Here is a 20,377-nt window from a genome sequence, read left to right as displayed (position 1 = left end):
CAATTGTTGGGAGATGCACGCAGAGCGCTGACAGCCAGGGTGATTTGTGGAAGTTTAGCTGTAAAGCAGTAGCTGTCAGGAAAAAGGCCCCATTATTTTGAACAGGCCCATTTTCTACTGATATTTATTTTTTCCATTCCAGCAAATGCTAAATACATTTTTGGTTGCTGTGTGCTTGGGCTGGATTGTAGGCTGTGAATGGCCAGTGATGAGCTAAACACATCGTCTGTGGAACTCCTTATTTTGTGAGTCTTCTGTTAACCTTGCCTTAGCAGAGTGTGTTCGGTTGCCAGGTTACCAGAACTGAAATCATGATTTTTTTTGTTTTTTTTTTAACATTGACAAGGCGGAAAGATGCTGGTAAATCTATTAAGTGCGTCTAGCTGGGGAAGATAAGTTAATCCCAGACAAGGGGTATACTGTAGCTCTTCTTTTGTACTGAGAGCCTAAGGGTCCCGAAATGAATTATTCTTAATCTCTGTGCAATGTCAGAGAGCTTCCACTGTGACTTACCTCTGTTTTGATTGTGAGTATCATTTCTTCCTCCTGGTCCCCCATCCCCCACCCCCCATCTCCCCGACTTCTGTTTGAACAACCCTGAGTCTTTGAAAAGAAATCTCCCATATTATTATGTTAATTAAAATCCTAATGGCCTTCAGCAGAGAGATTGCCGGTACTCAGAATGCTTGTCTACATAACCGTGTGGAAACGTTTGGATTAGCCGCATTTTTAAGATGTCTTCTGGAGTGGGCCAGGGTGGTTCACTGTCAGGAAATACATTTCCGTTTCAGTATGTCAAGAGCTAATACTGATAACGGGGAGGCTGAGCTTTTCAGTATGATAAGATACTATTTCCTAGGGGATGAACCTCAGGTTGTAGGATATAATATTTCTGTTGCACAAAAAACTAACATGTGAACTTTTGTTACCATATGGACCCTGAGATTCTAAATTCTACACATCCCTAGCACACACCTGGACACAAGCCCGCCCCCCATACTCTCCCCCCCTGAGATGATGTCCACTTTTTTCCAAAGGGTCCGGACGTTCCCAAAAGAGTCCCACCTCCTGGGACATGATACGGTCCGCGCCCTGATGTACTACGCCCTGAAAGTGTGGAGCGACATCGCGCCGCTCAACTTCCACGAGGTGGCCGGCAACGAGGCGGACATTCAGATCGACTTCACCAAAGCCGACCACAACGACGGATACCCCTTTGATGGGCCGGGGGGTACCGTGGCCCATGCCTTCTTCCCTGGGGATCGCTACACTGCTGGGGACACACACTTCGACGACGACGAGTCATGGACCTTCCGCTCCCCAGGTCAGTCACTCAGGCTTTATAGGGGACAATAAAAAGGAACTGCATAGTAACCAGAGTTTCAATTTCTGCCTTCCACAACAACAGTTCTGAGCTGGAATTTTCTGTGACAAAAAAGGAAAATCTATACTGTGTACATTCTACACTTTTCTCCCACTCCTTACTTACCTCTTGGTCGAATTGTAACTTCAGAAGCCTGCGGTCATATTTTTCTGCATTTGATTTGATTTTTTATCCTTTGGTCAGGTTTTTCAATCCAGACGAAAGCCAGTCAATTATTTGGACACCTGCACTCCTTTACACTACAGATAAAACTCTTAAACGTCCTGGAATCTGGGAAATGTGAGTGCTATCTGCGCAGTGTGAAACCGGGTCAATTGTAAAATGAGCAACGGCCTCCAAAATTTCATCTCTACTTGCCTACAGTCCTGCTGCACTTAAATAAGTCTGGGCAAAATGACAGAAGACACTGAGTCCATTAGCAGAGGTATTTGTGCCACAGCACTGTAGGTTATAATGTAGATTAGCCATCTGATGTGCTTTGTTTTCACTGCCCATGGTGCCCATCAGAAGTGCTTTATTTTATCACTAAGAGGTGTTGGTCCATATGCTCCTCAATTTGAGCTCAGTTTGCTTCAATTAAAGCGCTTATTCTTGGCACAATGCAATTACCAGCTGTTTAGATGCTACCACAGTCAGTATTTATAGGATCTGGCAATGGAAAAATGGGACACAAAAGAGGTTGACAGGGGTGAATGTGGGACACAAGAACTGGGCCTTGCCGACTGAGACTCGCACTGATTGATATTTCATCTCTGCAGTTCGGGTGTAATTGTGTGTCGTTGCCTAATATTGTTTTCAAGGTCCAAGTTCCCTTCATCGGCACCATAAATAGTAAAAATAAAAGGAAAGCATGATTTATCTCCTCTGTCAGGGAATTCATTCTAATGAGGAATGAATGGAACATGTTCGTTTTCAGTTTAATCTTTTCTACCATATTTTGTATCTCCCTGGATTTTTTATTGTTGTGCTTTAAATTATTATTATGTATTTGCATGTGTTTAATTAGTTACAGACATACAGTACAGAAGTACAGTTTAGGTCAGTGTTCCTGCCACTATTGCCTTTCTTTCCTTGGCTCTCAAGAGAAATTTCATTCATTGACCAAACACTTGGCAGGTACGCCGCTCTCTTCAGCCTGTTTAACACTGACAGAGTACTTCATTTGCGTGACTAATTGGCCATCCGTAATCCATTAGTCTTTACGTGTTTGAATTTCAACTATTGAATTGCCCAGTTTCACTCATTATATTTGAGGTTGAGATTTTGCTAAGCGGTTAAATCTATGAAATAAAGAAAAGTAGGTTCATTTTGTGATCCGCCTAATTTCCAGCAAAATCCTGTATTCATTAGAATATTTATTTATTTTGACAATGGGAAACCCTGGGTGAATTTGATCCCTGTTTAGGAAAATGTGTTGAAATTTTTCTGCAGAAATAAAAATCAGAGAACTTTGAAGCTCTTATTAGCAAAACTCACCATGGAGCATATTTTTCCCTAAGGAGTAGATTTTTCTCCTACTCAAGTCGACTGGTGTGCATTATCATAAAGTAAAACAATTACATTAAATATTCCATTATACTTCATAAGCTGCACCCTGGTGGTAAAAAAAAAAGCAGGAAAAAATGAACGTCCCGTCTACCCTTAATTTCTGCTACCTCTGCAATAAATAACTAGACCGTACTCACACAAGTCATCAGATCATTTGTCACAATGATTATATTTATGACGCCAGCGCTTGGCTTTTATTAATTACCTTTTGTCAAACCGGCTAATGCAGACTGATTATAATGGCCCAAAAACACTGGCCTCATTAAAAACGTTCTGATGACTTGCATGGTATTTGCAGTGTGTGTCAGACTGGCAGCTAAAAATCACTAAAAGATCCTGGTCACCCCACCCTCCCCCACAACAGGGCAACTCCATTCTCTCAGCAGCCTCATTAGCAAACACAGGGCACAGCACACAATCTATCTACTTATTCAGAGGACTTATTAAGCATCCCCCTCGAGGAACTGCACGTAGGGATGGGGAAGTGTTTATGTATCCACCACCTTAGACAAGGAGTCTGCGCTTGGCTTTATCTCTTATAGTGCTACCCAAACTTCAGACCTTGATGGAACCATGGCAACCCTCAGGCATTCGCAATGTGACCTTCACCTCAGTGTTCTACACAATATATGTAGGCCACATTTTAAAATAAGCCGCACAGGTTTTATTAGGGACAGTTCTCCTGGGCTCACAAAAACAAATATAGCTGTCTAAGAGCTCTATGATTTTTCAGACAATGCCCATCAACCAAACAGAGCACTTCGAGAATAAGGTCAATAAAGCAATCAGGGGTTTTTGGACCTGAGTCAAACGCTGGAGACAGACAGCATGTCATTGCCAGCAAACCCATTCACCCAATGGATCAGACTGTTCATTGCATAGCAGTCTGATCAATTTCAGACAATACACATGTTAATTGCACCTTAACAAAGCGAGAGCAGGTTATGCTGTTACTAATCATTCGTTTAAATCTGAAGATCGCTACCGGAAAGGAATAAGAGTAATCTTGAAATGCTGTCTGGGTTCAGAATAATGAGAGCCCTAGATTTTGTTTTTACCTTTGTGGTTTTCTGCAGTTCGGTGGTTTGCAGTCCAGAATTATTTCTTTGGAATTCGTTTCTGGAACTTATTTGTTCCTCTGTACTAAAGCTGTTGTTTTTCACTGCCACAGACAACTAGGTGCACAATGTAGGGTCTGTTAGGAGCTGAGTGAGGCAGAGATAGATACCTTTTTCCAGTCCCTAAATATTGGCACTTTTTCAGGCATAACATCTTTTAATTTTAGGGCCCTGGAGGAAAGCAAAGCGGGATCATAAATTGGTTTTTAGAGTTCAGTTTTTAAAACCACACAGTCTTTCAATCTGTGACTTTCTAATCTCTCCAGTCAGTCTGTCCCTGAGGGCTTCCGAGGCGGGCAATGTAACTTAAAAGTCTAGTGTTTTAACGGCTGCAGTTTCACTCTATTTCTTTGCGGTTTATCATTCTCAGCAAAGCCCTTCTGCGTCCACATCCCGGACAGCTGTTGGAATTGAGGCTGGTTTGGGGACACAGTGACACAGCTGTCACCTGTCCTGCTTACTCTGTGTTGCTGCCTCCTCCTGGGCATAAATAATATAATAATAATAAAAAAATAATCAACTGCCAGACCATCAGAATGTGCCATGACAAAATCCCAAGCTCCCAAAGCACTTGTTGACACAGCACTCTAAGTAGCACATTATATTGGCTTTGTGTGTGTATGTGTCTGGGTGCATATGTGTGTGTGTGTGTATGTGGTGTGGGGGGGGGGGGGTGGCTCCTGCTTGTTTTTTCCAAATAAATCCATGTAATGATTTGTAAAACAGAGATGAAGCGTGTCTTTTCCCAGTTATTAGTCCGAGACCAACAGATATTCAAGAAATACTTCAATAGCTGTCAGTGTCAGACAATTCCAAATAACCTCCTCCATATGCTGCATATAAGCTGTGATATTTGGATAGCATTTAGATATTGATTTCCAGACAAAAGTATACTTGTTTTCACTAACACATGAGAGAGGAAACAGCGTGTCGGGGCACAGACAATATTGGCATTAACATTACCTCAAGCTCCTCACACGTTTTTTTATTCACAAACCCTCTCCCAGCTTTGACACACCTTTCTCCCCATTTAACCCTGTTCATTTGCCTGACTAATTGACCATTCGCCATCCATTACTCTTTCTGTGTTTAGGCTTTCGGCAATTTAATTATTCAGTTTCAGTCACTATGTGTCAAGGTACACTCCGTGGTGTTTAAGTCACGACTGTTGCCATTATGCTCATAAAGTAAGAAACCAGATTGATTTAACACAATTTTGCCGGCGCTGTGTCAAGCCAGCTAAATGGTCAAGTGTTTAAGGTAAAGGATGTGTAAGAGGTCCCCTGTTCAGGTCCTGTCTTTGTTTTACCACCAACTCACTTTTTTTTTTTATTATTATTTTAATTATAAAAAATATGTGAATATCAGTATCCATCAAATACTGCTCTAATATTTTAACTGTTTTAATTAATTCTGCAATGAACAGCTTTCTGTATGTTAACCTTTCAGCCTGTTCTGATGAAGTATGCAACATATGTTTACAGACACTTAATTAATTAGTTATTAGATTTAACACTGTTTCATCAAAGTCATGTTTCGGAATAACATGTTTAGCCGTTTTACAATGCCAACACAACTGTTTTATTTATGACTGGTGGATACATTATAGTCCAAACACACAAGGCAGTGATACATGAGAGGTTGAATGCATTTTGGTTGCTTTCCTCAAAATACTTCCACTTAGATTAACCGAAATGAAAAGTTTATTGAGGTGTGATAACATATTTAACCGCCAGAAGGATAAAATTATGCCAGCTACCTTCCATACAAATCCAGTGGCACTCCTAATCACTTTTACAATCCCTGAGCGGTGTTCCAAGTATTATTGCCGTCAAATTGATTTTGTTTCAGGTGTCTCTCAACGTTAACAAAATACACTGTTTTAGTTTCAGCCAAGGGAAACTAATGGGAACGGCTGCCAGTGTTCTTTCGCATTACCAAGAGCTTGTGGGTATAGGCTAACTGTGATGCGGATTAAATCCAAACTTTGACCAATCCACCCACCATTCACGGATAACAACCCCGAAGCTTGATAACAGCTTTTTATATGCCTGAGGCTTCTTCCTTCTCTTCATAGATCAAATCTATTTCTGTTGCTGTGCATTGTTTGCTTGGATTCTGCAGATATAGTCTATTCAAAGCTTATATTTAATTTAGTTTACATTTACAAAAGAAATGTTGGCAAATGTTGCACATATTCCAATGATTTGTGGAGGAGGACTCAAAAATTTATATAGACACATACAAAAGCACTTGAGGAAAGCAGCGTTTATTATGTCTGACTTTTTTTGTATTCCGCTTAGAGTTTGAACATGTTGGTGTTGTTCAGGATCGGCCCTTTGGAGGAAAATGTTTGCAGATACTTTCCAGAAGTTCACTTTATAAACACAACTTCTTGTTTCCTTCCCAGACTCCCATGGGATGGACCTGTTTGCAGTGGCGGTCCATGAGTTCGGTCATGCTATTGGGCTGGCCCACACCTCCGCTGTGGAGTCCATCATGAGGCCGTACTATCAGGGCCCCGTCGGAGACCCGCTCAAGTACGACCTGCCGTACGAAGACAAAGTGCGCGTCTGGCAACTCTACGGTAACAGCAATCAGAAATCATAAAAATCTATTATAATTTTGATGATGTTGATGATTTTTTCAACAATTTAAGGTATATTCATATCTACAATCACCATCATACAAATCCTTGTTTCTCAGCTATCAAAATCATGGAACTAAGGATGCAAAATTTGTGACCACTTGTAAATGTTGTGTGATCCTATATTACATGCAGCTTGTCTGCTGCTGGCTTGTTCTCAACCTCCAAATCACACATTAATCCTGAAATCGTTGTCTGTGCAAATCATGGATCTCTTTGGTTTTATTCCAGTGGCAAACAGTGTCAGTTTATATCATAATACCAAAAGTCTCTGGAGTTTCCTGCTGATTCCGCTTCATCCCAGAGGTGCTCTGTGGATTTAATGTCAGGACTATGAGCAGACATTTCAATGTTTTAATGTTCTTCTCCTGTAATCACTGTGTTCACATCCCAGTTGTGTGGCATGGTGCATGTTTATTGATGTACAAGCCCATAGCATACAATTCCAAGATGGCTGGCAGTGACTGGTGTCAACAATAACACAAAATATACTGACCTTCACAACCCCATTACAAGAGGAGAGAGGCTTGTCTCATTAGTATTAACAAGAATTATTATATTTCTTAGCAGATGCCCTTATCCAGAGCGACTTTATTATAATCACATTATTTGTACATACAATTACCCATTTATACAGCTGTGTTTTTACTTTAACAGTCTTGGTACAGTATCTTGCTCAAGGGTGCAACAGCAGTGTCCCCCACCCGGGATTGAACCCACAACCCTCTGCTTCAGAGTCCAGAGCCCTGACCCGTACAACACACTGCTGCAATTAATTATATTTCAGGGATTTTTTACATTACTGTACATTTTTACTGTGCATACTTGACACATTAAATGATTGCTATGCTACCATCATCTAGTTTCCTTTAGAAGCTTGAGTCTATATTTCTGACCGGCATTCCATGATTTTGGAAAGGTTACAAATGTAAAAGGTGTTTTACATTCTCAAAACAGAAAAAGTTGAAGCCGTTGCGCTCATGCATGTGCACTAACTCAGCATACAGCAGCTATACAGTGGTTATACCATGGTTATACATTGGTTATACAGTGGTTATAAAGTTGTTATGCATTGGTCATATAGTGGTTATACAGTGGTCGATTTGTGTTGTGTTCTGTATTTTTCACAAGACACATGTCCGTCGCAAATCAGCAGCCTCAGTGAGCAGTAACTGCACGTCCCAGTGGGGGTTTTCCTAGTGTTTCTGAATCAATTTGTTTCTCACCAGTGATTGTGTGAGATGAAAACACACCATGTGTGTGTGTGTGGGGCGGGGGTGGGCGTCATGGATTTTATCTGCTTAATAATACAGGGTTTCCCACCTCAATGCTGACATTTCCTGCAGAAAAGCACAGATTTCTTTTGTTCCCTCTTACATATGGACAAGGCATAGTTCTAGCAGTCTGAAGTACCGGTGTTTAATAGCAGCACATTACACTGGCTTATATTAAATTACATTACATTAAATCCACATCCCCTCAGTGTGAGTTTAACGTGATGAACTGTTCTTAAAGGTAATTAATAGAAGTGCATGTATTATTTAAATATGCATGGCAGCTTCTTTCCTTTTTTTAAGAAAAGACGCAAGGCTGACTGATTAGGCTAAAAATAAAAATAAAGTGGTTGCGTTTTATTCGGTCTAGCCTGAGCTCTGTATCCTTAATACTGTATACATTTATCTGTTGGCACGCTATGGGGCACGGGCTGTAAATTGGTGATTATGCTGAGCTAGTGCCTAGCTCACTCATTATGTCTTCGGAGAGTTATAGATAAGAGACGTCTATGTGCGCTCTGCTCTATAATGATGAACCCTCTCGCAGCTGCACAAGAATGGGCATCTGATAATGAGAATGCTGTACACATCGTTATCTTAAATTTACCTACAGCCGGGGCACATCCCCTCCAACGGTACATTCCCTTATTATTACTATACATTGGTAATTACAGCCTCAATTGACAGTGTCGTGACGCGGTTGTTGGTGGGAGAGGAACTTTTTCTTTTTCTTTTACGGGTCTGACTTTGCATGGGAACTTGTTGCTTATTTTGAACTCGATTGCATGAATGAAACTTTATGTTTAATTGTTTTTTCCTGCTGCTTTGTGGCTGCTTATCATTACCCAGCCTGCCAAAGAAAAGAAAAGGTATTAGCATCACTCATTAGAAATGGGGCGCATGGAAATGCCTCCAAGCCAGTATTAAGCAGGGAACATGCATAATTCAGCTGGATGCCAAATATTTGAGCTGTGTATGAAATCTCCAGAGCCAGTGTACGCTGCAGTTCCCTTCCTGTAAAGGACTGTACCAGCGGTCAATTGCTACTCTTTGTGGAGGCTGCCATGGCTGCCCTCAGATATTATATTATATCAGATATTATAGCATTGATGTTGAGGGGCTGTACATTTATGAACAGCAGACACAATACCATGTTTTACAACATCGATGGCCTTCCATGAGATCCATGAGACTTTCTTTGTGAATATCTGTATGTTGCATGTGCATTAACATATTTTAGTAATGTAAATGCCACACAGCAGGGTGTTATGACAGAAAGGTGAAACAGATCCTTCTCCCCCCAGGTGTGAGAGACTCTGTGTCACATACAGTGCGTCCAGATGTGGACAGGACAGCTGACCCTCCTGTCCTACTGGACCTCCCCGAGAACAGATCTACTGTCCCGTGAGTAAGAAGCCCCTCATTGGTATCTATCTATTTGGATGTGAGTCACTGCTGTACAGTATTGGAAATCAGTAACCCAAGGCCAGTTCCACATATATTGCTCACCAGGAGACAAATAATTGATCATAAGAAGAAGATTCCAGTTGGTCATCCAATGCTTAATTAGAAAATATCACTGGTAGAATAATGAAGTAACACCAAGTTCTTCAGTAAACCTTGCCAGTTGACATGGAGGTTAACTTAACATCTGTGTCCAAAGCATGCAACCGTTTCGATCATCTGATTGGGCGGTTAAAGGAACACTTGAGGTCTCTCGTGGTCTTTCAAGCAAGCAGCGCTTTATTTTCCTCCCTCTTCAGCTTTTTCCGAAAACGTGGGCTTGAAGTGATCAACAAGAAAGAGAAAGTCGCCCACCCCCACACAAGCCTCCCACAGCGCCCAATCCATGCAGAGCCAAACAAGCATCAAACCCACGGCGCCCAAAGCCTGTTCCTCAAGCGTAAACAACATCAACAAGCCAGGCACATCTCTCTAAATCAGCAATTAGTTCTGAAAAACACAGGCTAAGGCCTCCATACGTGCGATTTGATGTGTTTGTCAGCTGCTGCTTTTTCAAAACCAAACACATAAGCCATGCAACAAATTAGGAGTCAGTGTGTGTTGTTGTGTGTTTTGCAGAAGGTTAAAGCTGCAGTGATGTGTTAATGGCTTTCCTCTCCTCTCTTCCCAGGCCAGCTCGGGACGCCCCCGACAGGTGCAACACTCATTTCGACGCAGTGGCTCAGATTCGAGGAGAGGCGTTCTTCTTCAAAGGTATTGAACACTTGCTGTGCACTGGGGAAGCTACAGGCTTACAGGAGAGACACAAATTAATGCCAGACAGAGGAAGTTCCTTTTTTTATTTTTTTAACACTTTTGAACGCCTTACACGCTACACGGCAAATGAATGTGACTTTAAAAAAATGTAGGCCTGGAGCTTTTGAACATTTGAGCTAATCTTTATCATCTCCACTACTGATGAAGTATAGTCCCAATAAAAAGAAAGCAACTGAGGCTTGAGTTTTCTAGTGCTGTATTTGCGTTTATGGTTCTCTTTCCAGTGATTTCACACGCTTTTTCTTTTCTTTTTCCTTTTTTTTACAGTGGCGCTAAAGGTTTATGGGTTTGTGATGCTTTAAAAGCACTAACTGATCAAATAAACTAAATGGTTTTACCTTCACTGGTGACAATAAACAGTTTCAAAATATTAATTAAATACGGATCAAGGACTTTTTAAACATCAACCATAAACAGGTCGATGAATAGTCAATACTCAGCATTTTTATTTTGTTCAGAAGGTCAGAAGAAGCATTTACATTCCAGAGAAAAGATCTAGACCTAAGATCTTATGCCAATTACCTCCATTTATAATTGAATCATCCCAATGTTCATCATCTGTGGAATTCTCTGTAATGTTCATCTCTCTTTAACTCATGAGATTGTATCATCCCACAGAATAGAACAGCCCTTTTATTGGTCTGGCATTTTGTATTTCTTGTTGTTACATTTTATCAGTGTATGAATTATTCATCCAGGTTATCAACCACAAATGCTACCAGCTTAACTCCCCTAACATTTAGTAACCATCCTTAATTATCAACATCTTAAACAAGAGAATCGATTAGAGGATTTCATTTTATCACCCCAGAATAAATAAATAAACAAAGCAGAATTAGCATGCCATTTAGAAATTTCTTACTCAGAAGGTTGCCCTCCAACCTTTCCTTTTCTCGTTTGTTAAAAGTGTGCAGTATAATTAACTTGGTCATGTGTAGTAGATTCAGTTTTGAAAACAATAACGAGCTTTGATACAGTATCATACTGCGAGCTGGCATTGTGCCTCCTGGTTTATCCTTATGATCTTTGAAAAGTCTTGGAAAGTGGCAAAGTGTCCCCTCTCTTAATGAGCTCAGTGTGCGAACGTCCAAGAAAATGTCACCAGTGGATAAAAATAAACCTTCGTCATATCCTCAGCAAAGAGACAGTCGGCACATGTCCTTGAGAAAGGCCAGGCTGACATCAGACCAGTGTTCTGTAGAGGGGGGGTTATTCCAGTTCGGCAATTCTTTTCAGTCAACTTCTCCATCCTCCCTTTCCAAATCCTTCAGTGCCATATTTCTCAAGACAAAAAAAATTTAACTGACAACTGTTTTGTAACTGTAAATCTTACTCTGGTTTGCTACCATGTCTTTGGTCAGCTGTTCATTGATCTTACACCAATTTGGGAATTCACCCAGTTTCTTGCTCTGATTTCTTACCCTGTAATATAGACATAATGAGAATAAAAGACATAACTGTCCTCTTTTTTTTCTAGGAAAGTATTTTTGGAGACTGACCCGAGAGAAGCACCTTGTCTCGCTGCGACCTGCACAGATCCATCGTTTCTGGAGGGGCCTGCCAATTAGTATGGACAGTGTGGATGCTGTCTACGAGAGACCGGGGGACCACAAGATTGTATTTTTCAAAGGTACCATGTTTTGGCTGCAGCCCTGCATTGACAGTCATACACATTGTGTTAATTTGTTTGAGTTGGCTGAGGAGAAAAGTATTCCTAGCTTCCCCTCCAGATATGCTAACCCCCTGATTCAGAGGGCAAATAAGCGTACAAGACTTGCTGTTGTTCATTAACGTTAGCCACTTTAAAATCCAAAAGATGCATCAGATATTGATTAATGGTGACTTTTCTTAACTGTGGATCAGCAGTGGGAGAAAGTGTTCAGAAATTTGATCAATGTCTCCCAACGCTTTCAAGCCAAACCAATTGAATATATATATTTTTAGCTGCACACCAAAACCTTGTGATGTACAAGTTCTGGTGGTATTTCTTTTATTTTATTTTGCATTTTTCACATGTGTGTATTTTCTGTAATTTCCTGGCACACCTACAATTTGAACATTTGACAATGGTGGGCTTTAATGAGGGGCAGGAAGCCAACTTAAATGATGTATAGTGTAAGATCTCTGCTTTCGACACTGCAGTGCAGTCCAGAGTAAAGGATTCTTTAATTAGGTGTTAGGCTAGTTAATTAGCCATATCTCTAAATTGCCAGATTTAGATGTTCATGAAAAAATGTATGACACAGCTGAAAATCGAATGAAAATAATCTGGATACAAAGTGACCCACTGGTTTGTAAACAGCAATGCCTTAGGTGACAGTGACGCTGTGAGTCAGTGAGAGAGTGTAACGCTATTCAGGGTGAACCTTTCATGTGTCCTTTAAAAGGAAGCTCTGTGTTTGATATAGAAGGGTCGAGCTTTCTGTCATTCACAAGCGGAAGGCTTACGTGTTCTGTGTTGTTTTCTGGCTCCCCAGGGGAGAAGTACTGGGTGTTTAAGGACAACAACGTGGAGGAGGGATACCCTCGGCCCATCACTGACTTCGGGCTGCCTCTGGAGGGGGTGGACGCAGCGTTTGTCTGGGCACACAACGACAAGACGTACTTTTTCAAGGACAGCCGCTACTGGAGGTACGACGATCACCTGCGGAGGATGGATCTAGGGTACCCCAAGGACACCATGCTGTGGAAGGGAGTCCCACCATTTCTCGATGACGCCATGCGGTGGTCCGACGGTGAGTCCGAGCTTTAGCACCACTGGAGAAGGTTACTGACAGAAAGAGAGCAATCCAAGACAGGACATTTTCTTTCATGAAGTGACATTGAATGTGCAGCTTGCAAATAACCATGCATGATTATGATGTTATCCTTGTATTATTTGTTACAGCATTGATGTTATGATTTCAGTGTGTTATATAAATTGTTCTGGGAGTCAGTGCTGTTTTTTAAACCTTTTGTTGACAAATGATGTGTTCCTACTAGTAAACTGAAACATTTAAATTATTTATTTAGACATTTTAAGAAATAATATTGAAAATAACATATTGGTAGTAAAGGGATGCATGTCCTTTAAATAAATGTCCGTAGCTGCTGCTGCTTAATCAGTGTGCCAATGTGCCTTAATAGAATTACTAATTGACATGATTAAAGGAAGATTATTAATCAATGAGTGTTTTTATTATGCAGACTACGTGACCACCTTGTGGTGGGAGGAATGAAGTGCACCTAAGAACAGATTGCGTAAAGCAGCCTACAGTGCATCCGGAAAGTATTCACAGCGCTTCACTTTTTCCACATTTTGTTATGTTACAGCCTTATTCCAAAATGGATTAAATTCATTATTTTCCTTAAAATTTTACAGACAATACCCTATAATGACAACGTGAAAGAAGTTTGTTTTGAAATCTTTGCAAATTTATTTAAAAAAAAAAAAAAAAAAGTATTCACAGCCTTTGCCATGACACTCAAAATTGAGCTCAGGTGCATCCTGTTTCCACTGATCATCCTTGAGATGTTTCTACAACTTGATTGGACATGATTTGGAAAGGCACACACCTGTCTATATAATGTCCCACAGTTAACAGTGCATGTTAGAGCACAAACCAAGCTATGAAGTCCAAGGAATTGTCTGTAGACCTCTGAGACAGGATAGTATTGAGGCACAGATCTGGGGAAGGGTACAGAAAAATGTCTGCAGCATTGAAGGTCCCAATGAGCACAGTGGCCTCCATCATCCGTAAATGGAAGAAGTTTGGAACCACCAGGACTCTTCCTAGAGCTGGCCGCCCGGCCAAACTGAGCGATCGGGGGAAAAGGGCCTTAGTCGGGGAGGTGACCAAGAACCCGATTGGTCACTCTGACAGAGCTCCAGCGTGTCTCTGTGGAGAGAGGAGAACCTTCCAGAACAGCAACCATCTCTGCAGCACTCCACCAATCAGGCCTGTATGGTAGAGTGGCCAGACGGAAGCCACTCCTCAGTAAAAGGCACAGCCCGCCTGGAGTTTGCCAAAAGGCACCTGAAGGACTCTCAGACCATGAGAAACAAAATCCTCTGGTCTGTTGAAACAAAGATTGAACTCTTTGGCCTGAATGGCAAGCGTCATGTCTGGAGGAAACAGGCACTGCTCATCATCTGGCCAATACCATCCCTACAGTGAAGCATGGTGGTGGCAGCATCATGCTGTGTGGATGTTTTTCAGCAGCAGGAACTGGGAGACTAGTCAGGATCGAGGGAAAGCTGAATGCAGCAATGTACAGAGACATCCTTGATGAAAACCTGCTCCAGAGCGCTCTGGACCTCAGACTGGGGCGAAGGTTCATCTTCCAACAGGACAACGACCCTAAGCACACAGCCAAGATAACAAAGGAGTGGCTACAGGACAACTCTGTGAATGTCCTTGAGTGGCCCAGCCAGAGCCCAGACTTGAACCCGATTGAACATCTCTGGAGAGATCTGAAAATGGCTGTGCATACAGTGGGGGAAAAAAGTATTTGATCCCCTGCTGATTTTGTACGTTTGCCCACTGACAAAGAAATAATCAGTCTATAATTTTAATGGTAGGTGTATTTTAACAGTGAGAGACAGAATAACAAAAAAAAAAAAAAAGCATTTCAAAAAAGTTATAAATTGATTTGCATGTTAATGAGGGAAATAAGTATTTGACCCCTTCAACTTAGTACTTGGTGGCAAAACCCTTGTTGGCAATCGCAGAGGTCAGACGTTTCTTGTAGTTGGCCACCAGGTTTGCACACATCTCAGGAGGGATTTTGTCCCACTCCTCTTTGCAGATCCTCTCCAAGTCATTAAGGTTTCGAGGCTGACGTTTGGCAACTCGAACCTTCAGCTCCCTCCACAGATTTTCTATGGGATTAAGGTCTGGAGACTGGCTAGGCCACTCCAGGACCTTAATGTGCTTCTTCTTGAGCCACTCCTTTGTTGCCTTGGCTGTGTGTTATGGGTCATTGTCATGCTGGAATACCCATCCACGACCCATTTTCAATGCCCTGGCTGAGGGAAGGAGGTTCTCACCCAAGATTTGACAGTACATGGCCCCGTCCATCGTCCCTTGGATGCGGTGCAGTTGTCCTGTCCCCTTAGCAGAAAAACACCCCCAAAGCATAATGTTTCCACCTCCATGTTTGATGGTGGGGATGGTGTTCTTGGGGTCATTCCTCCTCCTCCAAACACAGTGAGTTGAGTTGATGCCAAAGAGCTTGATTTTGGTCTCATCTGACCACAACACTTTCACCCAGTTCTCCTCTGAACCATTCAGATGTTGGCAAACTTCAGACGGGCCTGTACATGTGCTTTCTTGAGCAGGGGGACCTTGCGGGCGCTGCAGGATTTCAGTCCTTCACGGCATAGTTTGTTACCAATTGTTTTCTTGGTGACTATGGTCCCAGCTGCCTTGAGATCATTAACAAGATCCTCCCGTGTAGTTCTGGGCTGATTCCTCACTGTTCTCATGATCATTGAATCTCCACGGGGTGAGATCTTGCATGGAGCCCCAGACCGAGGGAGACTGACAGTTATTTTGTGTTTCTACCATTTGCGAATAATCGCACCAACTGTTGTCACCTTCTCACCAAGCTGCTTGGCGATGGTCTTGTAGCCCATTCCAGCCTTGTGTAGGTCTACAATCTTGTCCCTGACATCCTTGGACAGCTCTTTGGTCTTGGCCATGGTGGAGAGTTTGGAATCTGATTGATTGATTGCTTCTGTGGACAGGTGTCTTTTATACAGGTAACGAGCTGAGATTAGGAGCACTCCCTTTAAGAGAGCGCTCCTAATCTCAGCTCGTTACCTGTATAAAAGACACCTGGGAGCCAGAAATCTTGCTGATTGATAGGGGATCAAATACTTATTTCCCTCATTAACATGCAAATCAATTTATAACTTTTTTGAAATGCGTTTTTCTGGATTTTGTTGTTGTTATTCTGTCTCTCACTGTTAAAATACACCTACCATTAAAATTATAGACTGATCATTTCTTTGTCAGTGGGCAAACGTACAAAATCAGCAGGGGATCAAATACTTTTTTCCCTCACTGTAGACACTCCTCATCTAACATGAGGGAGCTTGAGAGGTCCTGCAAAGAAGAATGGGAGAAACTGGCCAGAAATAGGTGTGCCAAGCTTGTAGCATCACACTCAAAAAGACTTGAGGCTGTAATTGGTGCCAAAGGTGCTTCAACAAAGTATTGAGCAAAGGCTGTGAATACTTATGTACATGTGCTTTTTTTGTTTTTTATTTTTAATAAATTTGCAAAGATTTCAAACAAACTTCTTTCACGTTGTCATTATGGGGTATTGTTTGTAGAATTGTGAGGAAAATAATGAATTTTATCCATTTTGGAATAAGGCTGTAAAATAACAAAATGTGGAAAAAGTGAAGCGCTGTGAATACTTTCCGGATGCACTGTATGTATTATATATACAGTATATATGCAATCTATCATTTATTTATTTATTAAATAACAAACAGAATGATAGCAATGTATCAGTGATAGCACTATAAAAAATGAATGTGGATAAAAGCTTGCTAGCCTGTTTTGGGGGTTGTGTGTTCTTGAGTGTTCTTGAACTTCTGAAGTGACACAGTTAGTAAGAAATATTGCTTTGGTGTGGAAGTAAAGCTTTCCACTGCTGTACAGTTTGCTCTAGTTTATTTCTGCAGCAGTAGCTGAGAGCTCTGGCAACTGAGAGGATCTGGAGCGAGTGTGGCTCCGGTGGGATTATGCTTGTTGTTGCTGCAATGTGCAGGATTCAGTACGAATGTGTAGAATACCTCATTAACAGTGGCTCAGCACTGTGTGTGTCAGTCACTTTACAGTGCAGATGTCAGTGGTAGTGACCTTAGGTCTTTCAGTTTAGTCTCAAAATGTTGCTTAGAGCAAAATTGCCTGTCCTCGAAGAATTAACTAACTAACTGACTAACACACACAGAACCGAGAATGTATTTCTGCATTACATGACTCAAGTTTTTCTTTTGCATTCCTTGGAATGAGACTTTTTTTAATTTAACAGGTTAATGACCAGTCTCCACACCATCAACCACATGTTATGAAGCACTGTGGTGTTGAATTGAACATGCATTGTAGTCTCCTGAAGTCTGTTTGTCTAAACACACTGTTTGCTTAATGCAGTGTAATTGAGCACTGCGCTCCACGTATTAGAGAGCATCAAATTAAAGAGAACCTACCCTCTAGCTCTAACTGACTTCTAATCACCCGTGAGATATCCGCACTATTACAAACAGGAAACGTTTTTGGCTATTCTTATGAACCCTGTCTATTTAAATCTGCATGTATTTCAATATAAAAGCAATGAGCGCAATTAGAGAGGGTTTCTTTAGCTGCACGTTGAACAGCTTGCTGTGAGGGCTGCTACAGTATATACCAGGAACGCCGCTGTTATTTGTTTGAATTGTATGAGAGCTTCTCAACTGGACTAAATTGACAATGCCGCAAGCAAGCCTAAGTTGTAATGCAGCCTAAAATAAAATAGAAAACTGAATAGAAAACTGATTCCAAGGACAGCTTTCTGTGTCTATCAGATACATCAAAGACTAGATTCCTTGTGAGTGTTTCAAAGCACCCTATGAGAACTGAGTCAGTAAAACACCCACAACAAAATAAAACAAAACTTTGCAGTCACATATTTCCCCCAGTTGCATTTTATTTTATTTTTTAGTTGGGATATACAATGGCTTTGATAAGTGTTTTCACAGAATTTGCGCTCCAGTGCAGTGCTTCTCTTTTGGCACTTCCTGAGAAAATCCTGTCAGATTTCCAGAATAACATGTAAGTGAATCACACAGGGAGAAAAAAGAAAATAAAAAGGAAAAAGAAAACACATTTGTGTTTCTCTTTACCTTAACCAAGCTGGCTCTGACTAGATTTGCACCAAAAAGCCGAATCCCCTATGGAACCCTTGTGAAGAGTAGCCAAACACATTGTGACAAAAGACAAAGTGTGTATTAAATACAGTGTAGGCTACATATGGGGGGAACATTGTGTACTTCAGTTTGTCAGGGTTCCTCTGCTCTTCTCCGCAGGCGCCTCGTACTTCTTCAAAGGGAAGGACTACTGGCGGGTGCTGGGCAGCGACATGGAGGTGGAGGCGGGCTACCCTCGCTCCATCGGCAAGGACTGGCTGGTGTGCACGGAGATGCAGTCGGACTCTCCAGCGCTGGAGAGCAACGGCACGGCCACCCGCTCACAGGGCCAGCACCACGTGAGCCACGCGGAGAACGGCTACGAGGTCTGCTCCTGCACCTCGGCCTCGCCGGCCCCTGTGGCCCCCTCTCGGACGCTCTCTGGAGCTCTCTGTTCACTCTGCCTCTGGACCCTCACAGCTGCCCTCTCTGCACCGCTATGATGAAGGATGAGAGAGGGGGGATGGGGACAGGAGAGACACACACACAGACTGGACAACAGCCAGGCAGACAAAAAATACTAAAAAATATGAAAATAAATATGAGCGGACAGGAATTGTTCTCACTGATATGCAGATCAGCCACACACCAATATACTCCTACAGCTAGTATCTGTTATTATCTGTGTCAGGTTATTATTTTTTACAACCAGTATTACTTATTTTTACATGTTTGTTATCATTGTTTCTGATATTATTATTATTATTATAGTTCTTTGATTGAAATGATAGCCTGTATCCAAACTTCAGCCATCTCACCAAAAGCAGTGGGTTTGGACCTTGCAATTGGTAGGTGATTTGAACTTGTGATTTAATCAGGACCTAAATCTGAGTTATACAGTACAAATAAACTGGTCTATTACCACTACCACTACAATACGACACAATGCAACACATAGGCATTTTTCAAATCTTCTGTTTACTTTGGTCTTAAAAGCTTTTCGATGGTTCTTTGAGGACACATCTGAGGTTGTGAAAATAATAATAATGATAATAATAAGCAGCTAAAGCCACAGCAGATATTTCCAACCGTAGAATTGCTTCTTGCAATCCTGGAGAAGAATGCTTCTGTGGTTTGATTGTGGAAGACTTTCTTTTGTGTGTAAACATTACAAGTGCATTAAGAGACTGATATCTTTATATATAAAAGGGTGTTCCCCCTTTTGTACAACCTTACTCACCTAAACGGCACATTACAATGAGTGGGCCTGGTAATCTTCCTGGAATGCACTCTTCTGAATGACTCCCAGCTTATGTTTGTGCTTAATGTGCAATTCAGATATATCTGCCGACAGCAGATGTCTGTGTGCTACCATATATATATATATATATATATATATATATATATATATATATATAGCAATACTTTGTCCTGTATATATACATATATATTTATATTTATGTATAAATATATATAAGCTTAGCAGTCCCCCTCCATGCATTATTAAACATAGCAAGCAATGCATTTTGAAATGAAAATTAATTATGACAAATGAAAACATCTAGGCATGGAACATTACAGCCGTCCCTTTTCACATGGCCTAAATAATGCACGGCCATCACCCTCTACAATTGGGAGTACAATCGGAGTGAATACTAATTATGGCCGTGTCTCCGATTGTGCTTTGCTTCTGGTGGGGTGCATAGAGACACTCTTTAGTGCATATTAAGTTTCCGCATATGATGTTTTGATGATGCAGCTGATTGTTACAGTGGAATAATGGTGGTTCAGGTGACTTGTGCAATACTAACTTTTTTAAGTTTCCATTAAACCTTTTTTATTATTTTTTCACTTCTAACCACAGGAAATACATCAATATTTCAATGTCAGTAATCGAAACACTATGAAAAGGCATTCCTATATATTTCTATATTTATTTTAGGAGAATCATGTACTGTGGTTGAAAATTAGTAGTTACAAGCCTAGTCTTTTTGTGAGGTATGAGTTTCATACAAAATCAAGTTTGCTGACAGTTGTGATTTCTGAAGGTGAAATGCCCTCCATGGAACATCAGCAGAACACTAAAGAAACATTGATTTACAAATGAATAAGTATGGGTTTATATTTTTTTTAATTGGAATATACTGGGCCACTACGTCTGCTTCAACTGAACTTCTGTAACACAGCAGGGGGAAAAGTGTGTGCTGTACCCATACATATTTATGTATATCAAGTACAGCATTTTAGGGA

The 20,377-nt window shown here is 41.2% G+C and overlaps 1 protein-coding gene across 1 annotated transcript in view; it reads left to right on the top strand.

Annotated features, from left to right (window-relative positions):
- mmp17a (matrix metallopeptidase 17a) overlaps positions 1 to 19,489 on the top strand; it is a 57,630-nt gene extending 38,141 nt beyond the window's left edge. The window contains exons 4-10 of the mRNA XM_066689467.1: positions 1,038 to 1,324; positions 6,461 to 6,637; positions 9,276 to 9,375; positions 10,106 to 10,188; positions 11,729 to 11,881; positions 12,729 to 12,986; positions 18,308 to 19,489. Coding sequence (XP_066545564.1) covers positions 1,038 to 1,324; positions 6,461 to 6,637; positions 9,276 to 9,375; positions 10,106 to 10,188; positions 11,729 to 11,881; positions 12,729 to 12,986; positions 18,308 to 18,630 — 1,381 coding nt within the window. The 3' untranslated portion in view covers positions 18,631 to 19,489. The remainder of the gene's footprint in view (positions 1 to 1,037; positions 1,325 to 6,460; positions 6,638 to 9,275; positions 9,376 to 10,105; positions 10,189 to 11,728; positions 11,882 to 12,728; positions 12,987 to 18,307) is intronic.
- Positions 19,490 to 20,377: the final 888 nt, after the last annotated feature.

Source organism: Amia ocellicauda, chromosome 17 (genome assembly GCF_036373705.1).
Source record: "Amia ocellicauda isolate fAmiCal2 chromosome 17, fAmiCal2.hap1, whole genome shotgun sequence".
In the NCBI taxonomy this organism is placed as follows: domain Eukaryota; kingdom Metazoa; phylum Chordata; class Actinopteri; order Amiiformes; family Amiidae; genus Amia; species Amia ocellicauda.
The sequence above is the reverse complement of the archived record's forward strand: the minus strand, read 5'-3'. Positions and strand labels throughout refer to the sequence as shown.